Consider the following 25,666-nt stretch of genomic DNA (forward strand, 5'->3'; position numbering starts at 1 on the left):
GAAACTTTGCAGTCTTGTTCTATGATGTCAAGACTGCATGTCAGTCAATTATCATAATTTTTGGAGATGTTTTGCTATGTTAACTAGAGGTGCAAAGTTGGGCTCATAATGAAACTGTGTATTTGAAGAAGTATGTTGTTCATATTGTTGTTTAATTTAGTTGTATTTGGATATTATGTTGTACGATTTCATATTTATTTAAGAGTTATGCATTTCTCACTGTATTTAGTTTTTTGCTTAATCTTATTGAGTTATTAAGAGTTTACTATTTGGAGAGTATTTAGTTTGTTATTTAAGAGTTCTGAATTTTTACCACCGTTCTTGTCCAAAACAGTGTTAGTTCCTGCCAAAACAGGTTCTGTTCTTGGCTGTTTTTGGCTGAAACAATTTGTTCCTGGATAGTGAGAAAATGCTATAGTTCGGCCAGAGTCAAAACAGTCTATTCCTGGCTGAAACAGAGGCCGAAACCAATGTGCAGAAAAGGCTATAGTTCGGCGGGCTATAGCCAAAATAGGCTGTTCGATGCCAAAACAGAGGTCGAAACAGAGGCATGAAGCATTTATTTTTGTTATTTTTGAACCATATTAATTGTAATGCATTTATTTTTGTTATTCTATTTATTTTTCTTATTTTTGTTATTTTTGAATTATGTTGGATTGTTGTTCTTAATTTAATTTTATTGTTTAACTATGCGAACTTAATCAATTTATTTTTTTGTGTTTTTTTTATTCTTTATTTTTTATTGTTATTTTTTATTTGTTTTGTTGTATAATTTAGTGACAAAAAAGGATATAAATACTATAATAAAACGATAAAAATATATAACATAGCTCAAACTAAAACATAATAAAATACGCTAATATGCAAAAAAAAATGTTATTCGGGTAAAATATGCTAAAACAAACAAAAATATACAAAAATATGCTAAAATATGCTAATTGCGGTAAAAATATGCTAAATTACGCTAATATGAAAATTATGTTATTTGAGTAAAATATGCTAAAACAAGCAAAATATACTCAAATTGGCTTAAACTTGAATATACGCTAATTACAGTCAAATTTTAGACTAAAAAATTCAAAATAAAATTAAAACTAACTTTGGTACTATAATTATCACTAACTACAAATAATTTTGGTACCTACATTAACACTAATTACTACTAAATAGGTATAGTAATTAATTAACTCTAACTCAACTAACTAAATATAATTATCACTAATTAAAAGTAAATTATACTAACTTGGAACCTTACTAACTTAATTGGACTAATCTACAATTATTTTTACAATGTAAATGAAATTTTAAAAAAATATAGGAGCTTGCAAATATGAAAAAGAGAGAAGAAAAATTGAAGAATTTTCGGATTTGCGGAGAAAGAGCGTAAATTTGAGAAAATAAAATGAAAGGAGAAAGAAAACATAGCTATTCATAAGCCCTGGACTGCAATTTTTTTCCATGGTTCCGAAACCGCAAATTTTTTAGCGGTATGGGACCCTTCCGTCCCATCAAATTCACATTCCCTCAGGTTATCTGACTGAGTAAAATTAAATTGGACGGTTTAAGATTGAAAAGTTTAAATCTGGGCCGTCTGTTCCATCCCCCCACCCCCGTTAAAAAAAACGCTCTCTTTAATCCGCTGCAAAGTGCAAATAGCACACTCACTGACTCACTTCACTTGTCCTATTCATTAGACGAAAATGGAGGTAGAAGCCGAGACCGAGACCAGGACAAATACACTCTTTACAAATCTCCTTAACATCATTGGGTATTATTCGACTGACGCCAACCTCCGCTTCGATGCTGCTTCCAAGCTCCACCATCTCCTCCTCCACCGCGTCGCCGAACTATGGCCCCGCCTTAACCCCGAACTCCAATCCCGCCTGAAAGACGACCTTATCGAGAGCAATTTTGTTAACGAGGAAGAAACAAGATTTGTTCTTGAACAATTACGAGGAGCCTTGATTGCACTCGGTTCATATTTGTTACCTGGCAGTTCTTGGCTAGACCTCATCGTGACCATGTTTCAGGCGATAGTTTCCGCTTCGCCAGGGGTGCGAGAATCGGGGCTCTTTATCTTTTGCCATCTTGCCCACCTCATAGAATGGTCTTTGCTTCCAGGTCCTTCTACGCTATGCACAATTATGCGCTGTTGCCTTAAGAGGAACTTGAATGTTGTGGATGTGCCGTATGTGAGAAATGTAGCTTTACTTGCGGCTATTACCTTGATTTATATTATACCTCCTTCTGTGGATTGTCAAATGTTCCAAGACCTGTTACCCCACATGATTTCTGTTTTACTAGAAGCAGTAATTACTCATAACCAACAAGAGTTTGCCAAAGAGGTCGTCAAAAGGTTGACCCATTTAATTAAATCCAAATCCATTGATCCCTGCTTGCCTGAGGTCTTGGGGGCCATGTTGCATATCACAGAGTTTGATGAGGTAAACCATGAATTGAGATGCGCGGCTGTGAATCTTGTGGTTACACTTACCAAGACCCGAGAGATGGACCCGGGTACTGCTAATTTGATGTTTATCATATTTATTTGTTGTATTAACTATTCAGTAGGAGTTGCCTACCATAGACTGATTTATCTTACCACATAATGAATGTATATAACTATTGTATGCTTCTTTTTTGTAATTTGTAATTATGTGTTGATCATTAAGATAGTCTTGTATCTTTGAAGCAAAGGGGTAATTCCTAAAGGAATCCAATACATTTTTGTTCAATTAGTTAAGTGTCTGTGGTTTCTTGTGATGAATTTAGTTGTTCTTTTTTTCTCTTATTGAATGAACTGTACTATCTTGAAATGTCTAATCTCCATACACTGTATCTATTTGCACTTCTCTTGTACCAATCACCTATGAAGCCATGCAAATTGGTAAAAAGATTTACTGCTCTTCACCATCTTGGTAAGGACTTCCCATTTCTTTCTTTTCTCTCACATATTTGTTTTAATTTTCTGGTGGGGGTAACTATGGCTAACAGTTATGGTAGAAAAGCAGTTAGTACCTTTTCTGGGACGGTTTGTTGCGATACTATTGGAAATGTTGTCAGATTCTGATTGGCAGAAGCGGCACACGGCTTTGTTTTTTCTCAAGGAGATAGCTAAAGGATATTTTTGGGTTAGTGAAATGTTAGTAGTTTTATAATTTAGACATGGTGTTAGGTCCGATTAGGTGGGTGACTAATTACTACTGTGCCTTTTCTTTTAAAATCATAGGTGAAATTTACTAATGGGCATATTAGTGTGCCTGTTTTGACACAGCTATACAGTAAGTCAGTAAACCATTCGTCAGAATATATACCTTTTCTTCACTTGGTTTTGAGATTTGGGTTTTCATTGATGTTGTATTTGAAATTGCATAACTTATCCTAATTAATTACCAAGTACAAAAGTTTAACAATTTTCTGTTGGAAATTAATTTCTGAATTCAGGCGATGAAAGAGAACATGGAGCAATTTTTGAACATGATGGTGGAATCATTCAATGACAAACACCAGAGGGTCAAGGGGGCTGTGCTAATTGCGATGCGTGAGCTTTTAGTAGATCTGAAACCCGATTTGGAGGCCCAATACCATGAAAGAATATTCCCCGCTCTACTCCAACAAGCCAAGAACACACTTAGTGGCCCCCATATTCAGGAATGTAGTTGCTATCAAGTTCTCAGTGCATACTTTTTTGCATCTGCTGCATATTGGAATTAATCAGATTCATGACTATAAAATATCAACTTGTTAAATATCTCCCATGTGTTAGTAGGCTATTCGGATACTGTTTTTTTTTTCTAAAAAAAAAAAATCTCATATGTTTTTTAATGCAAACAATAAAAATTGAGTCTCTTTTCTCCCTCATCATGTGCACATAAATGGAGGGTTAGTTGAGGAAATTTTATTATTTCTTATTATTTAGTATCAAGTATAAATGGCGAATCTGGTTTTTCCAAGACATATGTGATAAATAAGGTTTTGCTGTGCTGCTCATGATATTGCTGAATAATGAGTAGTGGGTATATTTCAGGTGGAAGCCTTCAGATCTGCTTGGGAATTCATGCGCTGGTGCAGTAAAGATATCTTGAAAAATTACCTGAATGATATTTTGGATACGTCATATATGATGATACGTGTACGTACTCTGTGAAGAATTATGAGTTTCTGTCCCTTTTGGTTACACACTTAACAATATAATTGTATTCCACCGTTTTGCTTTACTCAGACAGGTAACAAAGTTGTCCAAGACCATGCGTTACTGAATCTAGGATCTCTTGCTTATTTTCTAGAGGTGCATATGGGAAGCTAATTAATGTTCAAACTGTATATTCCTTAATTGTCCATATAAAACTTAGTAGTTCACAGTTGTGCTCTCCAGGATATACTTGAAAGTAAATACAGAGATATTATGCTACAGCTGAAAACTTTTCTCAAAGATGAAATCTCTAAAGCCGACACAGATAGAATGCTTTGTGTCAAATTAATGCAATGCATCTCTACTGTCGGTACAGCTGTAGGAAAGGATCATTTCAGGAATGATGCCAAAGAGGTACGCATGCATCCACATTATGTTCATATATAGTTTCTTCTTTCACAAACATTAATTAATTATTCTGAGATCCAATGTGCTATTTTCTTGCAGGTGATGGAAGAGCTGATGTCATTTCCGATGGAGGCAGATGATCCAGCTACAGGCTACCTGCTCCAAGTATATATGCTCTGTTACTTTCTTTCCCATCTCTGCCAACTATTTACATAAATTTACTTTTTGAATAGCGCGTCATGCCATTCCTAGGTGTAAATGTCTTACTGGATTGCCAAATCTAGCGATCTATTGTAACTAATCCTACTGTCATTTCTAATTTTGTTTTAATCTTCTTCTTTTTTTTGGGAAATATATAATCTTTCAATCTCTGTTTGACTAAAAGTCAAAGAACTTACTATATTTGGTGGCATTCATCTTAATGACCAGATAATGATGTAACTATATGATTAAATATGATCTAGGCATGCATGATACTACTTGAATGTCTAGGCCAGGATTTCTTGCCTTACATGGAACTTCTCATACCTCCTTTGCTTCAGTCTGCTCAGTTAGATTCAGAACTAATCCTTTCTTCAACTAACATTGATAATACTGAGTATGTACAAAACAATAACTCATATTTACATTAAATAAATAATCGATGGTACAAGTTATGATATGATTATACAATTAAATGGATCCAGGGTTAAAACAGGCAAAGGTGCTGGTGAGAAAGTATTGGATGAAAAAGCCTTGGCATGCAACATGCTACGCTGCTATGCTGAGGAGCTCAAGGAGGATTTCTACCCTTGGATAGACCAGGTTTTTCTCCTTCTTTTCTTTTCTTTTCTTTTTTAATACAAATTGGCACAGTTAGTCTGATCTCCTGCATACTACATTACTCATAATAATTTTGATTTAAATTCAGGTTGCTCCTCTCTTATTACCTTTTCTGAAAATTAAATTCCACAAGGAAGTCAGGAAAGCTGCTATTTCAGGTTTATTATTTTTGTATTACCTGTTCATCTTTGTATTTCTCTGATTTGCTTGCTTTTCAGACTGATATTTTTCTATTCAACATTTCAATTAGCAATGTCAAGGCTCCTACGCTCAGCCAAATTGGCGGTTGAGAAGGAAAAACCATGTATGGAAGATAAACAGTTATGTGCCAAGATAATACCTAATTCTCTAATTGAAGCTATGCATGAGGTTACTCAAAGCTTTCCCTATCATTCTCTTTTTTATTCACTGCACCAGTTTATAACAGAAAACTTGTATACTTAATTAATCTCTTTATAGGAAGATGACAAAGAACTGTGTTGTGAAATGGTGAAGTCTTTGGTGGATTGCATTCAGGTTTAGTTCTTTCATTAGACAAGTCTGTTCTTCTAGTTTTCTAGACTACTAGCTTCTTACATAGATCATTTTTCCTCTTCATCAGCTATCAAAATCTTGAAGAAGGTCACGTGATAGGCATAGTGAAAGAAATGAAGAATTTGACCATGGAGAGTATATTTTTGGAGTGAAAACAAGTAAGAGCTGTGAACAAATTATAAGCAGAAGTATCTACTGCTCAATCAAGTATATATTCTTATTTTTTAGTTTAATTTAGTTAAAACTTTCTTTCACACTTATTAGGTCTAAATGGAGTTAACATTGTAGTTTTCTCTTTTGCTTTATTTACTGTGTACAGATTGCTAAGTGTTTAGTTATACTCATCAAAACCTTCAATGGATCTCCTCTTAACTTTATGGTACATTTCTTATCTTTCTTTGGTTTTCTTTCTCTTTCTTTGGTTTGCAAGAAAGAGGGTCATGACAAGCGCAAATGTCCTCAGTTGAAAGTGATAGCTCCTATAATTAATATACATATATATATAAATATATATATATACATAAGGTCTGTCTAAATTGCTGCTGGCAGCATTTCGGCAGAGGTGTTGCCGGGGCTATATTTAGCCGTGTGATGTCCAAACAACAAATCCAAACCGTTAGATGTTTAATCTATATTATAATCTACTTGGAGAACAAATTTTATATTTTTTGGAATTTTTTTACTATATATTAAGCTGGTTTGAAAACCGCTGATTTCAGTAAATTTCTGCAGCATTGAAATCAGCGGTTTTCAAACCAGCTTAATATATAGTAAAAAAATTCCAAAAAATGTAAAATTTGGTCTCCAAGTAGATTATAATATAGATTAAACATCTAACGGTTTAGATTTGTCGTTTGAACATCAAAAAATAGAAAAAACAGTGGCAGCACCGCCGGCAGAAATGCTGCCGGCAGCAAATTAGCCACAGCCTATATACATATATATATATATACATAGGGATCGACTAACAATCCCCCTACTTCAGTCCCCTATCTGTCCCCCGCACTAAAAGACAAAAAAAATAGTTAAAACGTGCTAACTACCACCAAAGAACAAGATTAATGTTATTTTATTAATAGTTAAAACGTATAGCATTCATACCTACGAATTTATAGTATTCATACTTATTATCAGAACTATTTGTCATATGTAAACACAAGCTGGAGGGGACCAGTAACGACCAGGGGGACCGCTGACGTCTTGTGACAGCCTGGATTGGGGACCGCAATTGTCTGAAAGTGACATTTGCCAAGATTGGAGACCACTACAGCGAATCTATATATTATTCATATCTAAATAAAGAAGTATTCATATCTAAACAAATGAAGTATTCATACTGACGATTACGAAGTATTCATACATGTTTGAAATAATTTATACAATTCAAAATTCAAAGTCAGATTCATCTCTCTCACCTCACCTCTTCCAAGAAGTATTCATACTGACAATTACGAAGTATTCATATATGTTCGAAATAATTTATACAATTCAAAATTCATTGTCAAATTCATCTCTCTCACCCACCTCTTTCAAGAAGTATTCATATCTAACATGAAGTATGCATATCTAACTTTATGTTAATTTACTTCTCATTTATGTAAGTGTTCTCTCTTTATTTTAATCTAATGTTGTTAATGCGATTTTTTTTCCAATTGTTGCATGCCATGGCGGAATAAAGGACGAGGTGAAGAGTTAAAGACAAAACTATTTTGATTTTATTTATTTATTTATTTATTTTGTTTCTGTTAAACCGTGGTATGTGAAAATTACTGTGTAAATAGTTAAAGCAATTCGCTGCACATGCCATTTTGTTTCTTTTAAATAAATTTTTCTATAGCGTTTTTTTTTTTCTCTAAAATTGTAGTACTATATTTTGTCTCTACTATAGGAAGCTTTTCATTTTAGCTTTGAGCCTTTGATGAGTATTTTCTTTAGGTCATAGTTGCGGTTTTTGAACTCTTTAGGCATTGAAGGTATCACATGCTCTGGTTCGAATGTATGTAGCTGATGAATGGCACGGAAATTTGGGGAAATAATTATTTTTTAAGAGAATTCTGAAATATAATCTTAATAGAAAGAACATGTAACATTGTAAATATTATAATATATGAGGTTAAGGGAGGGATAATAGACCTAAAAATTATCTTTACTATTGGGAGAATAATCACAATACTACTTTTGGGGTAAACAGGAGAATAGAAGATACCACTGGCAAGTAGCAAAATAGTAGAGATTGAAAAAGACAATAAGGCCATGTTTGGCGAATTGAGAATGTCTTCAATTACTAGATCTGGACCGTTCTTTTTTACTTGGCACGAATCTCAAAGTCCCAATAATGTCCGAATTCCAAATCGGTTAAGATTTAATCTCAGACTGTAAAGTGAGGGTAATCCTCTACGGGCCACAATTTTACGAAAATTATCTTACTTTTCTCAAACTGCTTTCGGATGGCTTTTCTATTTTTTTTTTTCCATCCGTTCCCATCTTAGTTCAATTTTTTGGAGAAAAATATTCGTGAACCCAGACAAAAAAAATTTTTTTCCCATTCTCATTCTTGTCTCTCCTCACGCGGGCCTCTTTCTCTTTCTCTTTCTCTCTTTTTTTTCCTGTCACACACAACTCCTTGTTCAAGGAGCAGCTCCCCAATTCCATTTCCAATTGTGGGCTCAAATGGCAAATCCAGAATTCCAGACCAGCTTTTTTTTTTTTTTTTTTACAAATTATATAGAAATTATTTGTAGAAATCAAATATTTTGGATTCAGTTTTACATAATTACGTAATTATAAAAATTACAATTTTTTTACAGATTACATGCTTATTAAATAATGATCCTCTATATATAAAATTTATTAGTACATAATTATTTGCACAAATCAAATTGTTCGCATTTGATTGTACATAATTATTGAAATTACAAATTACATGCTTATTGATCATCGATATATCGAAATTACAAATTACATAATTATTTCAGTGATTCAAATACACTATTTTATGGTGACATATCTTGACATCATATTTTTATAAGTTATTTTTGCAATTTCAAAATTAAACAGTCGATTCGAACTGTTTAACGTGATTTTCATATTAAATGTTCCTGGAGATCAAATTTTACATATTTTGAAATTTTATTATTGTTTATTTAGAAAATTGTTGTTTTTTAATGATCCAAAATTGTCTGAAAACAATAATTTTGTACACATCTTAATAAATACCTAAAAATTCAAAAAAAATGTAAATTTTGGTCTCCAAGCACATTTTAATATAGAGATCATGTTGAACGGTTCGAATCGACTATTTAATTTTAAAATTACAAAAAAAATCTTATTTTAAATAGGTAAGAACTTTAAATAGAAATATGTATTTTTAAAACAAATAAGATTTTCCACAACTAATTTTATGATATAATCGAACACTCATTTCAATACATGTTCATAATCAACCTGTATGTACTCGTATCTATGGGTTCTCATTTTTTTCAAAAGTGGATTCTAATTCTTGTCAAATCTCATTACGTGTAATTATGTGACAAATAAACAAGCCCTAAGTACTTAATTATATCTCTTTTTTCAAAAAAATTTAAAATAAAAAATTGAAAACTTATATCAAATTAAAATTGGTAGATGTGATCTTACTTTTCTATTTAGTTTTTATATAACTTAGTAAGTTGAAAGAAAGGAGGGCTCAAATGTCTCATTTTTTTTCATGTTTTATCGTGTCTTACATTTTTTATTTCTGTTTTCAGAGTTCAAACAGTCCATTTGAACCACTCAATATGATCTCCACATTAAAATGTATTTGGAGACCAAAATTTTATATTTTTAAAAATTTTAATGTTTGAAAAATTTTAATGTTTGAAAAACAATGATATTTTATTCAAATGTTTGAATTTTAAAAATAAGGATAAAAAATGTGAAACATCATAAGACATGAGAAATATGAGATATTTTAACCTTTCTTGTTGAAAAATGAACATTAAAAATATTCAAATTAATGTAATTTTACAAACTTTCAATAACAATATTTAAAATAAAATTAAAATATTGAAACATCTCCCTTCCAGCAATTAAAATTAGTTTCTAAACCACTTGTGGAGAAAGTTTAGAAATTAAAATCTAAGTTAATTTTTAATTCCTTACATTAGTGCAATTACTTTTAATTTCTTTACGCGCCCAACAACTATATTTCTTTTTTATTTCTTTTATTTATATATAGAAAGAATAAAATAGATTATATTTAACTATTTTTACTTTAACAATTAAATTTAAATTTTAAATTATTAAAGTTTTAAAATTTATAATAAAGTCACAAAAAAATCAAATTATTTAAAGCCTTCTCATTTGATTATTTATTAACTTCATGAATAATATCCAAGAGCTTTACATAAAAAATAGGATAAATTTCGTTAGAGATCACTAAATTTTATCATTTGTCACGAATTAGTCATTCAAGTTTGATTTTTTTTTTTCTAATCATTCAACTTTATCATTTATTTCAATTAAGTTATTTTATACTTTTGCATTCAAAATATAATGTAATATACTCATTCAGTCCAAAAAACTAACAGGATGAACATATTTCGTCTAAAATACTAATAGAATAAATATATTCAAAATACTAATAAAATGAACATGTTCCGTTAGTATTTTAGACGAAAAAATATAGAGCGATTTGATTAAAACAAATGACAAAGTTGAGTGACTACAAATAGACAAATTAAATTTAAATAATCAATTCGTGACAAATGACAAAGTGTAATAACCTCTAGTAAAATTTATCTTTCTTAAAAGATAAAAGAACTTCACAAATAATTTCAGAAACTCTAGCTAAACTTTAAATAAAATGTATTTGTTTTAAGATCAGAATTTGAGTTACTGTTCATTCATTTTATCAATGGTTAGAATATGTGGGAATGCCTAATTCTTCCTATAGCACCATATGGAAATCCCTTATTCCATTAAAAATTAAAATATTTTTATGGCTTGTCCGAAAAGACAAGATTTTGACTAAAACTAACTTAGTAAATAAAGGTTGGCAAGGCGATACAAAATGTGTCTTTTGTGATCAAATAGAGAGTAGAGAACATCTTTTTGTTCAATGTTCTTACATTAGGTTAATATGGAACTGGATAGCCGAGCATAATAACTTTAGTTATAATTGTTATACTTTAGAAGATTTATGATTGATAGATGCTTCTATTCCTTTTAAGGATAAATTATTAGTTGAATTATTACGAGGGGCTGTCATATGGATAATTTGGTTAGAACGAAATAGATTATGTTTTAATGATAGTACCCCTTGTTCTATTAAGGTTATAAGTAATAAGATTATTTCTTTAACTCAATTTTGGTGTAAATCTAGAGGTGATGATTCTTTCCTAAAATTAAATATTATAATGTCATTTAATGTTAAGGATTTTTCAGATCTCCTTCTGTTGGAAGTGGACAGAAGTCCAGAATCGACCCAAGCTTTGGACCTTCTGGTGCAGGGTTCTGGGGATGGCAACCCCCCATCTCCAATGTATGGCGACGACGAGGATGAAGACTTATTAGATCTGTAGTACTTAGTTTTATGCATATTATTGTTGCCTTCTTGTGTTGTGGACATAGCAATTTGTTTTGGTTTTTGTTTTTTATTGTTTTTGCTTATGTTTTGAACAGATGTACAGACGTGTCATATTTGATTTGATACCAATTTTAGGTACTAGGTCAAATATGCTATGGTTCTTGATTTCAATGAAATCGGTGATAAAATACCACTATTTTTCTTTTTTTTCAAGATCAGAATCCGAGATAACAGCCAAAAAGAAGTATTCAAACCTCCGTAACCAAAATGTTTGATTGCACAAATTGCCATAAACTCTATCGTTAATGCATCTAAAATAAATTTTAATAGCTTAAAATCGACATAAAAATTCAATCAACCGCCAAATCCCAATTCTTTCTCCTCCTCTTTCCCCTCGCAGATACCGAACCAAATTTAATTGTAAACCTAATTTTTTCTCTTTTCTCGAGCAAATTTAAACCTCGATCAAAACCAAAACCCAATCTTTGCTCGTTTTCCGAACTGCCATTAACCACCCCTGCCACTATTGTATTCTCTTCTTCTTTCTCCTCCTTTTCCCGTGCTTCCCGCGAATCTGGAAAGCACGGTAACCACCTAGGCACATGCCCCATGGTCACCTTTTTCCCCATCAGTGCGAAACTCCTTGACGACGATGAGGAAGAACTCATTTTTCTTTCTTTCATGATGGGTTTAGCAAAAGGAATCTCATCCACTATTCGAACAAACGCCATTAACTCCTTTAGAACAACACACTCTAGCAACGGTCTGGTCGGGTCTGACCCACCAGAGAACCCTCGGGTTGAGTAGAGCGTCTCGAGAGAGAGTACAAGATCGAGTAGGTTACAGTCGGTGCGGTTGTGAGAGGCGGCGGAGGCAGCGCAGAGGCGACCGATGGAGAGGAGGTACCGCACAGCGATGTCGGATAAAGCGCGGAGCGTGGAGGGTTGGGCGGAGGTGTACCCGACGGAGCGACAGATTTGCGCGACGGAGACGGTGGAGATGGCGGCGTAGAAGTCAGGGCCCGCTGGAGAACCCATTCATGGCGAGTTGTTTTTGGGTTCTGAGAAGGGTTTTGGACGGTTTATTTATAAGAGGTATCGATATATGTGCAACCGTCGATAAATCGTCTCAGATCTATGTTTATGAATATGAAATAGGATAGAAGGGGAGAAGCTGACAATGTGGTCCGTATGTCAGAAGGAGAGCCGTTTATAGGTTAGGACTATAGGAGGCATCGATTAGGACAGATGGGCCTGTGGGCTTTTTACCAACTGCTAACGATCAAAAACTTTCATCGACTTCTCTTATTCTTTCTGCACCCGATTTACATTTCAAAATTGCTAGCCTAAAATTGCCTTTATTACGTCCGTTTTATACCAAATAACAAGCTTTATTTCTATCAAATTCCATACATTCCCAATTTATTTTGCTCGGATTTGTACGGGATCAGATAGCAATACATTACGTGCGTGGAATACATCTTCGGGCTGTCAAGCAAGTTATAAGAAACGATTGAAAATGCCAACACGGGATGGCAAGTTGTACTCTCTTTTTTTTCCAAGAATTTTAAGAACATGACAATTGTAAGAATCTCATTCCCCCACCATCATTGACCAAAATATAATTAAAATTTCAATCAGTGTTTTGACAATTGTAAGAATAAGATTTTGAGCTTGCAAACTACATTAGAAAACCAAGTCAAATTTGAACATTATTAGGGTAGCAACAGTAGCAGCTTTTGCTCTCACAACTCTTCATCATTTTTTTTAGCTTCTTTGCAAACTTTCCTATACAAACAAGCTAGCAACATTTGCAGGCTAGACCCTCCTTTTCTTTGGTATTTACATCATCTCTTCCCAATCCCTATAGATGCCCTTTAACTTCATATCTCAATTCTCAAATTCACCCTCAAAAATTTATCAATTTTGAAATATTTCGAGGAACATAGCCACTGTGATGCTAGTTGTGTACCATAGGATTGCCACTCAGCTACAGCTGGCATGGCATTTGTAAAATAAAGGATAGTGATATTCCTTGGTTTCCAAGAAACCAAATGGCACTGATTCCATCCAGAAAGCCAATTGTAATAGGATACCGAGAGATTAACGGGAGAACGAGCTGTAAAAACCAAAACTGTCCTTCCACATTTCCACAAACACCCGTGGCACTGCACAAGTAACAAATACCATCACAAAAATTTATTTTAAACCTACAAAATTTCAAATTTAAAAGAGTAATTTAAGTGTATCCCCTGTTAAACAAGAAATATTGTTTACGTGTATTCCAGTAATTTATATGTATCCTCTAGAATATAATATATACCACTTATGCCTCACCGCTGAATTCAATTAAACCTAACCAAAATATTGTTTACGTGTATCCCCTTTTAAACAAGATATACTGTTTACGTGTATTAAATGTATTCCAGTAATTTACATGTATCATCTAGAATATAATATTATACCACTTATGCCTCTCCTTCTGAATTGAAGTAAACCTAACCAAAATATTTACCCCTTTCCATCATCTATACAAAAATTAATACAAAGATTAACAATGCAGGTGGTAGTTAGGAGATAGTTTGAATACATGTGGGAGAAGGAGATATATAGGATGCATTTCATGTTTCCTGCAGGTTACATGATTTCCTAGATTTTGGAGTGCAGGCATGCTATTTTACACATCATAGTGTCCCGTGATATTAGAATCTTCAATGTGCACACAAGAAAAATTGCCATATGCTATAAACGAGTACCTTGATACGAACACTGATAAAAAAAAACACAATCACGATGCCGAGCCCGTTTTCTGAACCCAAACCTGCCTCTGCATACACAGTGCAATGTGTTAGTCAATACCAATCAAACACGTCAGAAATAGCTAACAAGCATATAAACAAAGGCCGACCTCATGAGCATTATAGCTTGAGGCCCCCCTCTTAGAATGCTTCCCTTCAGAGATAGCCATTGCACTTTCTACTTCTTTCGGGACACGGGGTGGACCACGCCTGTTGCCATGCCTCTGTAAGCCTAAAAGGTCATATGAACAAAATAAACAACAGACTAAAATTCATCAATACCAACAAAAAGATTTCAAATAAAAAAAAATACCATTCTCCATTGAAGAAATATTGCCTCGACTACCACCATGGCCCCTCATCTCCTCCCTTCTCCCGCTAACTATGTCGGCTTTCCTCTCTCCATGACCTAATAAAAAAAAAACTCAAATTCAGTCCAGTACTCAACGTCCCATAAACATTAACAGTTCGTTTCTTTAGTTTTGTAAATAATTTTGCTCACTTGAGAGCTTATGTTACCAAGATATTAGAACACGTAATCAAACAAAGATGCAAACAGAAAATTTCCTGAGGTAAATTTGAACAAGTGAAAGCATATTTTTTACCAGGTGCATGATACGAAAGGGAAGCTCTATCCACAGAGTCAGACATATTTTGCGACCTGTCAGAATAGCGAAGGGGGGCCCAGACCCCACGTTTAGACCTCTCTATTTTCTCCACTCCTGAAGTGTTTGTCATGCCATATCTGTCATCCATGGAGATCCTATCATCACTGTCAGATCGAATGTGAGCCCCACGTGGTGAGCGCAGGTCCCTGTTACTGAGAATACCTCTTATGATTCTCCCACTGGGTTCATTCTTGGAGGTTTGGACTGGAGAGGATTGTGTTGGTGCCATATTCTTTTGTGGAGCTGACATATCAGAGTCCTAAGAAAAAGTTCCCTTCTGTGAGCTCACAAAATAACGTGTTCTTTATACGAGATATACCAGCAAAACACCAATACAGTAACACAGACCTCATATATCACTTCATTTTATTTTCTTCAAAGTAGCCGGAAAGCTAGCTCTTTTATTTATTAATTAAAAAAAGCTAACAAGAGGCATTCAAAGACAATGAGACAAATACATAACAAACTGTGTGTATTCAAATCTATGCATTGTTTTGAGAAAAAAAAATCTGTAATATGTAAAAACACTGGATTAATCCTTGAATTGAAGAAACAAATAAGATACCTGCAGAGCTTCTTTCCCCTTTGATTTCATAAGAATAATTTTTCCTTTTCCAGCTCCAACAACCATAGATGACCCAACAATTGCACCACTTGATGTTGCTACAATAAAGAATTTACTGTCAGAGACATTTTCAAAGTCTTCTTTTGTTGTTATAACTTTCTTACTATCAAAAATCAGAGACATTTCCAATGTCTTCTTTTGTTGTTATAAATTTCTTATTATCAAAAATCATAACTAGCATATCATTACATTTGTGATTATAACACTAGGGTACAAGCCGACCTAGAGGCTTGAGCAGCATACAAGAGAGTAGTATTGATGACATACCATTGTCGTTACCAGGTGCATCGGAAATTTTTGAAGCTGAGATGTTCCTATTCGTTTGATCCTCTCTTCTAGAAGCTAAAATGTACATAGGTTTCTCTTTTGATCCTTCCTTTACAACGTACTGCAAGAGAAGAAGAAAAACATTAATCTCTAGCTCAGAAAAATAAGCAGTGATGTAAATTAACATTATGTTATCCACACTGTATATTAAATAACTTGTCTCTTGGGTAAGAGCCATAAAAAATCGACAAACAATTTACAAATACAGAAAAAAGAAAATTAAGTAAACAAAACATGAAGAACAAAAAAACAATTGAGGTTAATCTTAGAAACAGTAGCGAACAAACACAAATCTATACTAGTGCACATTTCTATCAAATCACTAGTCCCTCGGGTAAGAAGAAAAACTCATATAGATTAACTAAGTATGCATTACCACTTATTAGCCATATGAACAAACCAGTTGCTCAATATGCTATAACAATCAACAAAAAAAAAAATTAATGAAGACAAGCTACATACTGTAGAACCAGAAACTCTACGCCTGTCAGATCGTTTTGATGAAGCCATAGGGCTTGAAGAAATAATTGACCCTGACTTTCTGCTAGAAGATGCTCTACCACTTCCAGTTGAGGATCTCTGAAAAACAAAATAAATAAATAAAACAATTATTCCTGTACTATGCTTTAAACTCTTTGAACCACTAACAAAACCAAGAAATTACCCTCATATGCATGCTAAAAGGCAAGTACGAAAGAGGCCCTTTAATTTTATTGCAAAAAATTATGACAGTATCCCTCTCTGAACCTTTAGAAGAAAAGGTGCTTAATACAGGGCATAAAAAAATTAAAACACTTACAGGAGGTCCATTCTTAGCTGCTCTTCTCTGACGAATGAAAACCATAAGAGGTGTCACAATTGGTGACTCCTTTCCAGCAGCTACAAAAGAACCATTCAAATATAAAAAGGGGGATCAATAAATTGTCAACATAACTACTGTTTCAGTTGTACAAAAAAGAAGTTCAAATAATTTAATTTGACTGACCAGCTTTTTCAGCCTCCTTCCTTTCAAGCTGGATCTCTGCGCTTGGAAGGTTCTCAACAGGCTTTGAAACTTGCTCAAGAAATTGCATATAATCTGGATCTGCTTAGTTTATTGTGTAGGAAAATAACAAGGACAGCAAATCAAAAGCAAGTTGATAAAGGGGAGAAAATATGGATAGATATTATGTTCAAGTGATTTCACACCTTTGTCAATGGTTCCCTCTCGTCCGTCCTTCTTGGACAAAGCTTTCGGTACGCGCTGCGAAGGTGCATACTCAACTACAGCCTTAAAATGAGCACCTGAAAAAAGTATTATGTACTCTTTTACAACAAATGATAGCAAGTAAAGAAGTACAGTAAAAGTTAAATTCTAATAAAAGTTCTATCACTTCTTGTATACATTGCAATAGGGAGGAGCAATTGGTTCACCTTGGTGTATGTGATAATCCTTGTCATACAAAAGTATAATGACATTTTTACACAGTATATATCAATGAATAAAAAATAAGAATGAAAAGTTTTACCCTTCTCATTTACAAAAGAGCGCCCATTGAAGAACTCAGCAAAAATGACCACGTCTTCTGAACTCATAAAATTGAGATAAACTCGTGAAAACCTCTGATGCTTAGCACTGCACCAGATTCACTTTAGTTAATACACAAACACCCAAGTATACTGGCAAAAAAATTATAAGGGACCTATCTGGTATTCAAAAGATTTTAGAAGATTCCAAGCACTATAATTTGTACAGGTATGATGCACAAATTATCTAACTTAATATAAAACCAAGTCAAATTAAGGAGAGAGTAGTAGTCTCCTCTAGCTACCATGTGAACTCAAGTCATCAATCTTTCTGTGTCTTGTCTTTAACCAGACAGTAAGGTTTTAAAGCCAAATCCTTAGGCCATGTTTGGTTCTGCTTCCAAGCTAAGGTGACTTGAGTTATTCTTGTTTGGCTGGAACTTGTTACTTGAGTCATGGCTTAAACTATTGACTAATGAGGAGAGAAAAATGAGGAAATGAATGTCCATCTCTGACAGTGGAGTAAACTAATCCATCTGGAGAGGAGGATTAACTTAGTCTGCCATAACTCGTTCTTACTCTTACCTGTTTTACTACTCGTTTGGCAACTTAAGTGTGGAGTAAGTCCCATTCTTACTTAACCAAACATGACCAAAGGTCAGAATATATACAGAGTAAAAAAAAAAGGCTGTCATTTGGTAACTACAAGCTCTTTTTTTTTTCCTTTTTTCTGGGGCAAGGTTAGGAACCAAATGGCTGACTTAAGTTTCATCCTCAAATTAACAATTGATGGGTGGTAAATACTAACTACTTCCTGGTGTTTAATTTTTTCATGGTAACTAATTGGGGTAATTGTTGTCATATCCATCAAAAAATGGTAACTGGTGTTTAATTCTTTGATGGTAACTAATTTGCTATATTACAAGGGCATGTGGCAGGCCTGAACCTAAATTTTGCAAAATGAGTTGAATGAATCCCAGCGAAGAAACAAAACCCCGCGTATTGGTTATCTAGTGTTCAAAAAATAGCATACAAGACAGAACAAAATTTATCTGAAATTTCTGAAACAAACATGAGATGAATAAACCTATCTCTACTGACTTTCCCTACTCAAAACTAAAACAAAAGGTGAATTGAGAGAGGACCTGCTCTTGCCCTGACGAAATTGAACCCAATCGTAGCGACCAGAGAACCGCGCATCGATCTGTTCCATTATCGCTTGTTGAGGCAAGGATGGAGGCAAGTGCCTCAGCACCACTTTCGTTCGGTTAAGTGGATCTTTCATTAGTCTCGGAACAAAAAACCTCGGAAGACCTAAAATTCTAGATAGTTGCAATTTCTATGTTTAAATCGGAACGAGGAAATTGAAGCTACGCAATTAGGTCACTCCCATGGGTTTGGCGATTTCCGAGCTAGGGTTTATGGAAATAATCTAGGGTTTCGTTCGTCGATTTGGGGGAAATCGGTGAAGAGAAACGGAGAAAGAAATATTTGATGGGAAAATTGATTTGCTATATAGAGTTCAAAGAAAGAGACATAAATTTTTCTATATTTCTACCATCTCCATTCACAGTTCACTGGAAGCATCCATTTTCTAGTATATTATAGTTTTATGGTATCTAGATTCTAGAATCTACAAAATAATAATTTCTTTGTATCAAATTTTGAATTTTGTTGAAATGATAAATGAATTCACTCAAATATTTCTACTTAAGTCGTGTTAGTCGTGGAGTTTGTGGTAAAATAACCGACTGGTGCATCATTCGTATGGTTGGTTATACCGTAAACTAAACATGTATGTAATAATCCTATTATTTATGGAAATCTATGTTAACCAAAATATAAAAAAAATTAATCTCATTGACTCATTTGGGATTTTTTTTAAAATATAATCAAAATTAATATTTTTAACGAAACAAGCACTATTAATTTGGATTTTACAAAAAAAACGAGGTACATAGATGTTTGCTTCATTAATCCGTTTGATCAATGAAGCTATTTTATCGCTCATATATACAATCTGACTACAAAAATCAATAGTAAATAACTCCATCAATCCTGCGGATTGGTGAAGCTGTTTTTTGTAAAAATAAAATCAATGGTGCTTATTTTGTTAAAATATTTAAAATTAATTTTTGTTTTAAAAAAAAAAAACTCCTCATTTGGTGTTCCGCAGTCTTATTCACATTTTATTCTCTTTGCCGAAAAAGGTTTTTTTTTTTTTTTTCTCAATTCCTTATGTAAGATTTTGTGAAATTTAAAATTAAACAGGGCCATAGTTTTTTTTTTTTTTTTAAATCTACGACGCATGTATTATGTCAAGTTTTGAAGCTAATTATTCTTTTATTTTCTATTTGTGATGATAATTTTAAGTGATGTGCTTTGACGTTACTCGTGTCTTTTTTGTACTTTTAGATGCTTTGATTAATATTTTTATGTTGTACAGTTTTAAATAAATAAATTCATCTATCGTTTTGCACTATATAATCAATTCACTAATTTATCACTACATAATGTATGATCAATTCAATATTTCATATAGAGTAAGGCTTGGTTGCTATGAATAGCATAAGGTCATCCGTGCTACGGTCTCAAAAACCTATCGTATAATCTTCAAACTTTGATTTAAGTAGCTCAATAAATTAATTATATAATAAACTTGTAGATTACTAATTTTTATTATTTTTGAAATTTTTTTACTATTTTTTATGATTTATGAAAGATGACAAAAAATAGCCTAAAATATTGAGAATTTTTTTTTATTTTAGGCTATTTTTTGTCATTTTTCATAAATCATAAAAAAAGGTAATTTTTTTTCAAAAATAGTAAAAATTAGTATTCTACAAGTTTATTATATAACCAATTTACTGAGCTACTCAAATCAAAATTTGAAGGTTATACAATAGAATTTTGAGGCCGTAGCACGGATGACCTTATGATATCCATAGCAGTATAGCACCCAAGCCTTACTCTTTCATATATATATGCATTCATTGATGTGTTAATGCACGTTAAAACTTTTGAGAATCTGATATGTATATTTATGTTAATTTGAATAGTGTTTAGTACCAAAATGCTTAACAGAGTTTGATATTAGTGTAATATCTTCTACAAACTTTTAATTTTAAAAAAAATTGTTGAACATTTTTTTAAATACATGTTTTTGTTGAACATATATGTTCTAAATTTGTTTATAGATTTTCGTAACTTGAGAATTAACAAATTGATATTTTCATTTATATGGAAATGTTCATTGCCGAACAAACTTAAAAATTAAAACTATCGTACTTAGTGAAGCGTAATTGAAAATATTATACGATGCACTTTTAGGTTCTGTTCGGCGGCCTGTTAAGGAATAGAAATGAAAATAGGAATCAAAAATTTTGAAGTAATTTTTACTGTTCATCATGAAAAAAAAAATTAATTTGAGTGAATTTTTTTTTTTAATCTTATTACGATGCCATCGTATATATTTTTGTGGGATTCCCATTTTATAGATGTAGAGGCATGGGTTATCAGGTAATATTTACATAATTGAGATGACAGTGGACTAACTGTTTAATTGATTGGGACGATAGAAACAAAGTTCGGCTGCTTTAAAAGTCAACACAAAGTCACTAGGGGTGTCAATGGGTACGGTACGGGTGGAGACATTTTCATACCCATACCCAACCCATACCCATTAAAAATTGATCTTACCCTATCCTACCCTTACCCGTTAATATTATCGGGTAACGAAACGGTAGCGGGTGAATAATGGATAATTAGTTTTATTATATTTTACAAATTAAACATCAAAAACTCATTCATTTTAACACATATATAATTGCATTTCTAATAAAAAATAAAATAAATGTGCAATCAATTCCAACTAAATTATTTTTTATAAAGAATAAAAATTCAAAAACACGAATATACATTTAAGTGGGTTGGAAATTGAATTAAATATACATTTAAGTGGGTTGAAAATTGAATTGAATATATATTTGGATTTTATAATTACCCTATAGGGTAACGGGTACGAAATAGTCATTACCCATACCCTTACCCATTTATTTAACGAAAAAAAATTCTTACCCATACCTATACCCAATAAACTAACGAAAAAAAAAAACCTTACCCATACCCGCCTTATCGAATACGATACGGGTCGGATAAACGGCTAAAAAGGTACCATTGACACCCCTAAAAGTCACAAAGTGAAGGTGATCCCCCACATTCATTTTCACTTTTGCATGTCCTTCTTGTCGTTTTCAATTTTTTTCATTTTCACTTTTGAATTTTTTTTTCAATACTATAATTGAAGAGAGAGCGGAACAATTACGCCAAGAGTTCAGATTTGGCCGCTGCTTCTCCGTTACCGGTAGTTTGTTTTCTTTTATTCGATGTAAATTATGTATTTGTTTTGATTAATATTTTATAATGACGATAGTGATATCTAATCCCTCCTTTTCCCGTCTCTCTTCTCATATATTCTCTCTCATTTGTACGCTTTTTTCTCTGTTTCTCTGCTTTTCTGTTCTTTTCTTTTTTTTATCTTCGTCCTTTTACTGTGATCTTCTCACTGTTTAGATGAACGTCTCTATGATGACAATTCATCTAATCAACGGGAGAGATGTTGTCTGTTGCCAGCTTCAGTTTCTATTCAGCGGCTTCACAGCTTCTGGTATTATTCAACTAGTATGAAACTAATGATAGATTAAGTGTGAACACTCCTATCAATATGAACATAGGCGCAATAAATGCAAACACTACTGCAAGTAGAAATAGGCTTCAAAAATGTGAACGCGGGTGTTGTTTCTTGGCTGGCCTCGGATCTGGGTGCCACGTACTCACCAGACATAGCCAGCTAATCTGCATAGTCCAGTCAGACTTTATCTCCAAGCAGAAAGAAAACCACGTGGCCCACCAGTCAGCTAATATGGGCAGGGCAGAAGACTTTCAGTCAGCTAATATGTTGCTAGTATGTACTTTTGTTTTTGTTTTTTTTTTTTAATTTCTGCATATGTGAACATGCACTTTGTACTATTTTCTATTTGAACAAAAGTCGGCCATTTTTATTAATACTCTAAAAAAAAAATTAAATTGTTTCTTCATTAGATTTTTTTTTTAAAACTGTCACGACCGTTGGACCCACGGGTGGCCCACTCCTCCTTGCAGACCGCCTGGGATCCGGGCGGTCCTCTTTTTTTTTTTTTTTTTTTAGAGAGATCTTAATATAATTTCGGTCATTTTTATTAATACCCTTAAAAAAAAATGTCTCTGTATTGGATTTTTTTTTTCAAATCTTCCCCGACCGCCTGGCTCACGGGCAACCCACACCTCCTAACAGACCACCCGGGCCAAGGGCGATCCACTGGGGACTAGACAGCCCCTGGCACGGGCGATCCTTTTTTTTTTAGAGATCTTAATATTTTTTATTTAAATAGTTTTGTGAAGAGTTTTTTTTCTTGTTTAAAGTGTATGCCAAAAAATAAGACATTTGATGTATTTATGTAGTGATGTCGTAACTCTTTATAACTTTGATTTGATTTGTCAGTTAGATATCACAAGTCTAAAGATAATACTAATTAAGGACTTGGCCTTGATTCTTAATAATTTATTTTATTCAAATATACACAAGGAAATATAGTTAGATTGTCTCAATGATATCAACTTCTTCTTTTTTTTAGAGAATAATTGAATTATTTGATTATTGTCGACATATACCATTTGCTCGGAGATAGGCAAACAAACACAATAAATAGTAAATGCATTTTAAAATAAGTATATGAATAATTCTTGAATAATCTCTTAGGCTTTTGACTAAACAAAATACCGATCGTTGTACGTCTACCGTTAAACGAAAACTTAAGCTGAATTTTTGAGGCACTAAACGACATTTTTTTTTAAATTCTGATGCTTCGGATATGAAGATGCCTGGTGTTCCACCGAGGCAAAATCAGATCCATCTCGTTCCCCCCCCTTCCGAAAAGTGTTCATATGCCCAAATCCGACTTTCCTAGCCAAAGTTATGGTTGTTTAAAGTTTTTTTTGAAAGCTGAACTTTGGAAATTCATAACTAACTGTAGAAAAATCCAAATAAATTAAAATTTGTATCAATTATGTGTATTTTTTAATGCTCTACATGCTGGTGTAATTACTTTTGTAGTTTGGTCCTTGTATCAGTCCAAACTTACTGATTTACCAGCAGAGGTCAAATTTGATATACATATACATTTGCGGCCGCATGTGCTATGTATATATGTATATTATATGTATTATATGTATACTTGAATAAAATAAATTATTAAGAATATATGTATAATATATGTATTATATGTATATTATATGTATAATATGTATAATATATGTATAGTTGTATAATATATGTATTATATGTAGAGTTAGGCTCGGGTGCTATGGATAGCATAGAGGCCTCTATGCTACGGCTCAATATTCGAGTTTTCAAAATCCAAACGGTCGATCCGAACCGTTCATCTTATTCTCCATATTAATATCTGCTTGGAGACCAAATTTTACATTTTTCTGAATTTTTTACTATTTATTAAGTATTTTACAAAATTGTTGATCCAACGGTAGCTGCACAAAACAGTAAAACCGTTGGATTAGCGATTTTCAAAGTGGCTTAATAAATAGTAAAAAAATTCAGAAAATTATAAAATTTGGTCTCCAAGCAGATATTAATATGGAGAATAAGATGAACGGTTCGGATCGACCGTTTGGATTTTGAAAACTTGAATATTGAGCCGTAGCACGGGAGGCCACTATGCTATCCATAGCACCCCAGCCTAACTCTTATATGTATATATGTATATATGTATAATGAGTAAAGCTAATATACACTTAAGTGTACCGTACTCTTAAGTTTAGGCCGTTCGATTTTTTTAAAAGTCGTGCTATCACGACTTTTAAAGAATCTACACGACTTTTAAAGAAATCGAACGGCCTAAACTTAAGAGTACGGTACACTTAAGTGTATATTAGCTTTACTCATGTATAATATATGTATGATATGTATTATATGTATATTTGAATAAAATAAATTATTTGAAAAAAAAAAAGTTAACATCATTGAGGCAATCTAATTATATTTTCTTGTGTATATTTGAATAAAATAAATTATTAAGAATCAAGGCCAAGTCCTTAATTAGTATTATCTTTAGACTTGTGATATCCAACTGAAAAATCAAATCAAAGTTATAAAGAGTTACGACATCACTACATAAATATATCAAATGTCTTATTTTTTGGCATACACTCTAAACAAAAAAAAAATTTCTTCACAAAATTATTTAAATAAAAAATATCAAGATCTCTAAAAAAAAAAGAGGACCGCCCGTGCCAGGGGCGGTCTGGTCCCTAGTGGATCGCCCCTGGCCCGGGCGGTCTACTAGGAGGTGTGGGCCGCCCGTGGGCCAGGCAGTCTAGGCAAATTTGAAAAAAAAACCAATGCAGGGGCATTTTTAATTTTTTTTAATGGTATTAATAAAATGGCCGTAATATTTTGATTTAAATAATTTTGTGAAGAAAAAGTTTTCTTGTTTAGAGTGTATGCCAAAAAATAAGACATTTGATATATTTATGAAGTGATGTCATAACTCTTTATAACTTTGATTTGGCTTGTCAGTTGGATATCACAAGTTTAAAGATAACACTAATTAAGGACTTGGCCTTTCACAGCTTGTTGATTTTCTACTCTTTATTTATGGTACTAAAACAGTAGTTTAGAGCTACTAAAATATATTAAAATCTCAAATTAGATCTTTGTCCATACACAATGCACCCTAGACAGACATCTAGTATGGTACCAAGTCCAAACTCAGCAGCCAAGCACTAAGCAAAGACCACTGGTATAATGCAATGCACTAAAAACATCAAATTTGACATCTTCTGGTAAATCAGCAAGTCTGGAATTACACCAGCATGTAGAGCATTCAAAAAATACATAGAATTGGCACAAATTTTAATTTATTTGGATTTTTCTACAATTAGTTATGAATTTCCAAAGTTCAGCTTTTGAAAAAACTTTAAACAGCCATAACTTTGGCTAGAAAATTCGGATTTGCGCGTATAACCACTTTTCGAGACGGATTCGAATTTTGCCCGGGGGAAAACCCCCGGTCTTCCGAAGCATCAGAATTTAAATCAAAATATTAAGATCTCTCTAAAAAAAGAAAAAAAGAAAAAGAAAAAAGAGGACTGCTTGGACCCCAGGCGGTCTGGTTCCTAGTGGATCGCCCCTGGCCCGGAAAGTCTGCTAGGAGGGGTGGGCAGCCCG

General features: G+C 33.1%; 3 protein-coding genes across 4 annotated transcripts; 1 reads left to right on the forward strand and 2 right to left on the reverse strand.

Moving 5' to 3' along the window:
• Positions 1 to 1,680: 1,680 nt before the first annotated feature.
• On the forward strand, positions 1,681 to 6,038 carry LOC144566859 (uncharacterized). Its single transcript, XM_078316897.1, has 13 exons — positions 1,681 to 2,517; positions 2,995 to 3,131; positions 3,445 to 3,658; positions 4,035 to 4,132; positions 4,223 to 4,288; positions 4,376 to 4,546; positions 4,640 to 4,705; positions 5,005 to 5,138; positions 5,227 to 5,344; positions 5,451 to 5,520; positions 5,613 to 5,731; positions 5,822 to 5,878; positions 5,964 to 6,038. Exons 1-13 carry the CDS (start codon positions 1,701 to 1,703, stop codon positions 5,976 to 5,978), a joined length of 2,082 nt encoding a protein of 693 aa, XP_078173023.1. The 5' UTR covers positions 1,681 to 1,700; the 3' UTR covers positions 5,979 to 6,038.
• A 5,641-nt stretch (positions 6,039 to 11,679) lies between these two features.
• On the reverse strand, positions 11,680 to 12,604 carry LOC144566351 (transcription initiation factor TFIID subunit 8-like). The gene has a single exon (XM_078316365.1). It carries the CDS (start codon positions 12,497 to 12,499, stop codon positions 11,813 to 11,815), a length of 687 nt encoding a protein of 228 aa, XP_078172491.1. The 5' UTR covers positions 12,500 to 12,604; the 3' UTR covers positions 11,680 to 11,812.
• Positions 12,605 to 13,071: 467 nt separating this feature from the next.
• UPF3 (Smg-4/UPF3 family protein) lies at positions 13,072 to 18,898 on the reverse strand. Of its 2 annotated transcripts, XM_078315766.1 has the most exons (13): positions 18,531 to 18,895; positions 17,388 to 17,494; positions 17,068 to 17,163; positions 16,865 to 16,963; positions 16,679 to 16,758; positions 16,342 to 16,458; positions 15,820 to 15,940; positions 15,493 to 15,590; positions 14,865 to 15,186; positions 14,573 to 14,668; positions 14,370 to 14,491; positions 14,218 to 14,288; positions 13,072 to 13,629 (listed from the first exon to the last, which is right to left on the reverse strand). In XM_078315766.1, exons 1-12 carry the CDS (start codon positions 18,668 to 18,670, stop codon positions 14,250 to 14,252), a joined length of 1,437 nt encoding a protein of 478 aa, XP_078171892.1. In that variant the 5' UTR covers positions 18,671 to 18,895; the 3' UTR covers positions 13,072 to 13,629; positions 14,218 to 14,249. The 2 variants fall into 2 exon arrangements, with proteins under 2 accessions (XP_078171892.1, XP_078171893.1); XM_078315767.1 differs by lacking the exon at positions 14,573 to 14,668 and having other exon boundaries at positions 18,531 to 18,898.
• Positions 18,899 to 25,666: the final 6,768 nt, after the last annotated feature.

This window comes from Carex rostrata, chromosome 15, assembly GCF_964058835.1.
Source record: "Carex rostrata chromosome 15, lpCarRost1.2, whole genome shotgun sequence".
Lineage (NCBI taxonomy): Eukaryota > Viridiplantae > Streptophyta > Magnoliopsida > Poales > Cyperaceae > Carex > Carex rostrata.

Excerpts from the sequence above, each read along its gene's own strand:
- UPF3 (XM_078315766.1), bottom strand. The coding sequence starts at position 18,670 with ATGAAAGATCCACTTAACCGAACGAAAGTGGTGCTGAGGCACTTGCCT. Across the intron at positions 16,459-16,678 it reads CAGCTAAGAATGGACCTCCT|AGATCCTCAACTGGAAGTGG; the intron begins GTAAGTGTTTTA and ends TTTGTTTTTCAG. Across the intron at positions 15,941-16,341 it reads GTAGAGTTTCTGGTTCTACA|TACGTTGTAAAGGAAGGATC; the intron begins GTATGTAGCTTG and ends CTTCTCTTGCAG.
- LOC144566351 (XM_078316365.1), bottom strand. The coding sequence starts at position 12,499 with ATGGGTTCTCCAGCGGGCCCTGACTTCTACGCCGCCATCTCCACCGTC.
- LOC144566859 (XM_078316897.1), top strand. The coding sequence starts at position 1,701 with ATGGAGGTAGAAGCCGAGACCGAGACCAGGACAAATACACTCTTTACA. Across the intron at positions 3,659-4,034 it reads CCCCCATATTCAGGAATGTA|CCTTCAGATCTGCTTGGGAA; the intron begins GTTGCTATCAAG and ends TTCAGGTGGAAG. Across the intron at positions 4,547-4,639 it reads TCAGGAATGATGCCAAAGAG|GTGATGGAAGAGCTGATGTC; the intron begins GTACGCATGCAT and ends ATTTTCTTGCAG.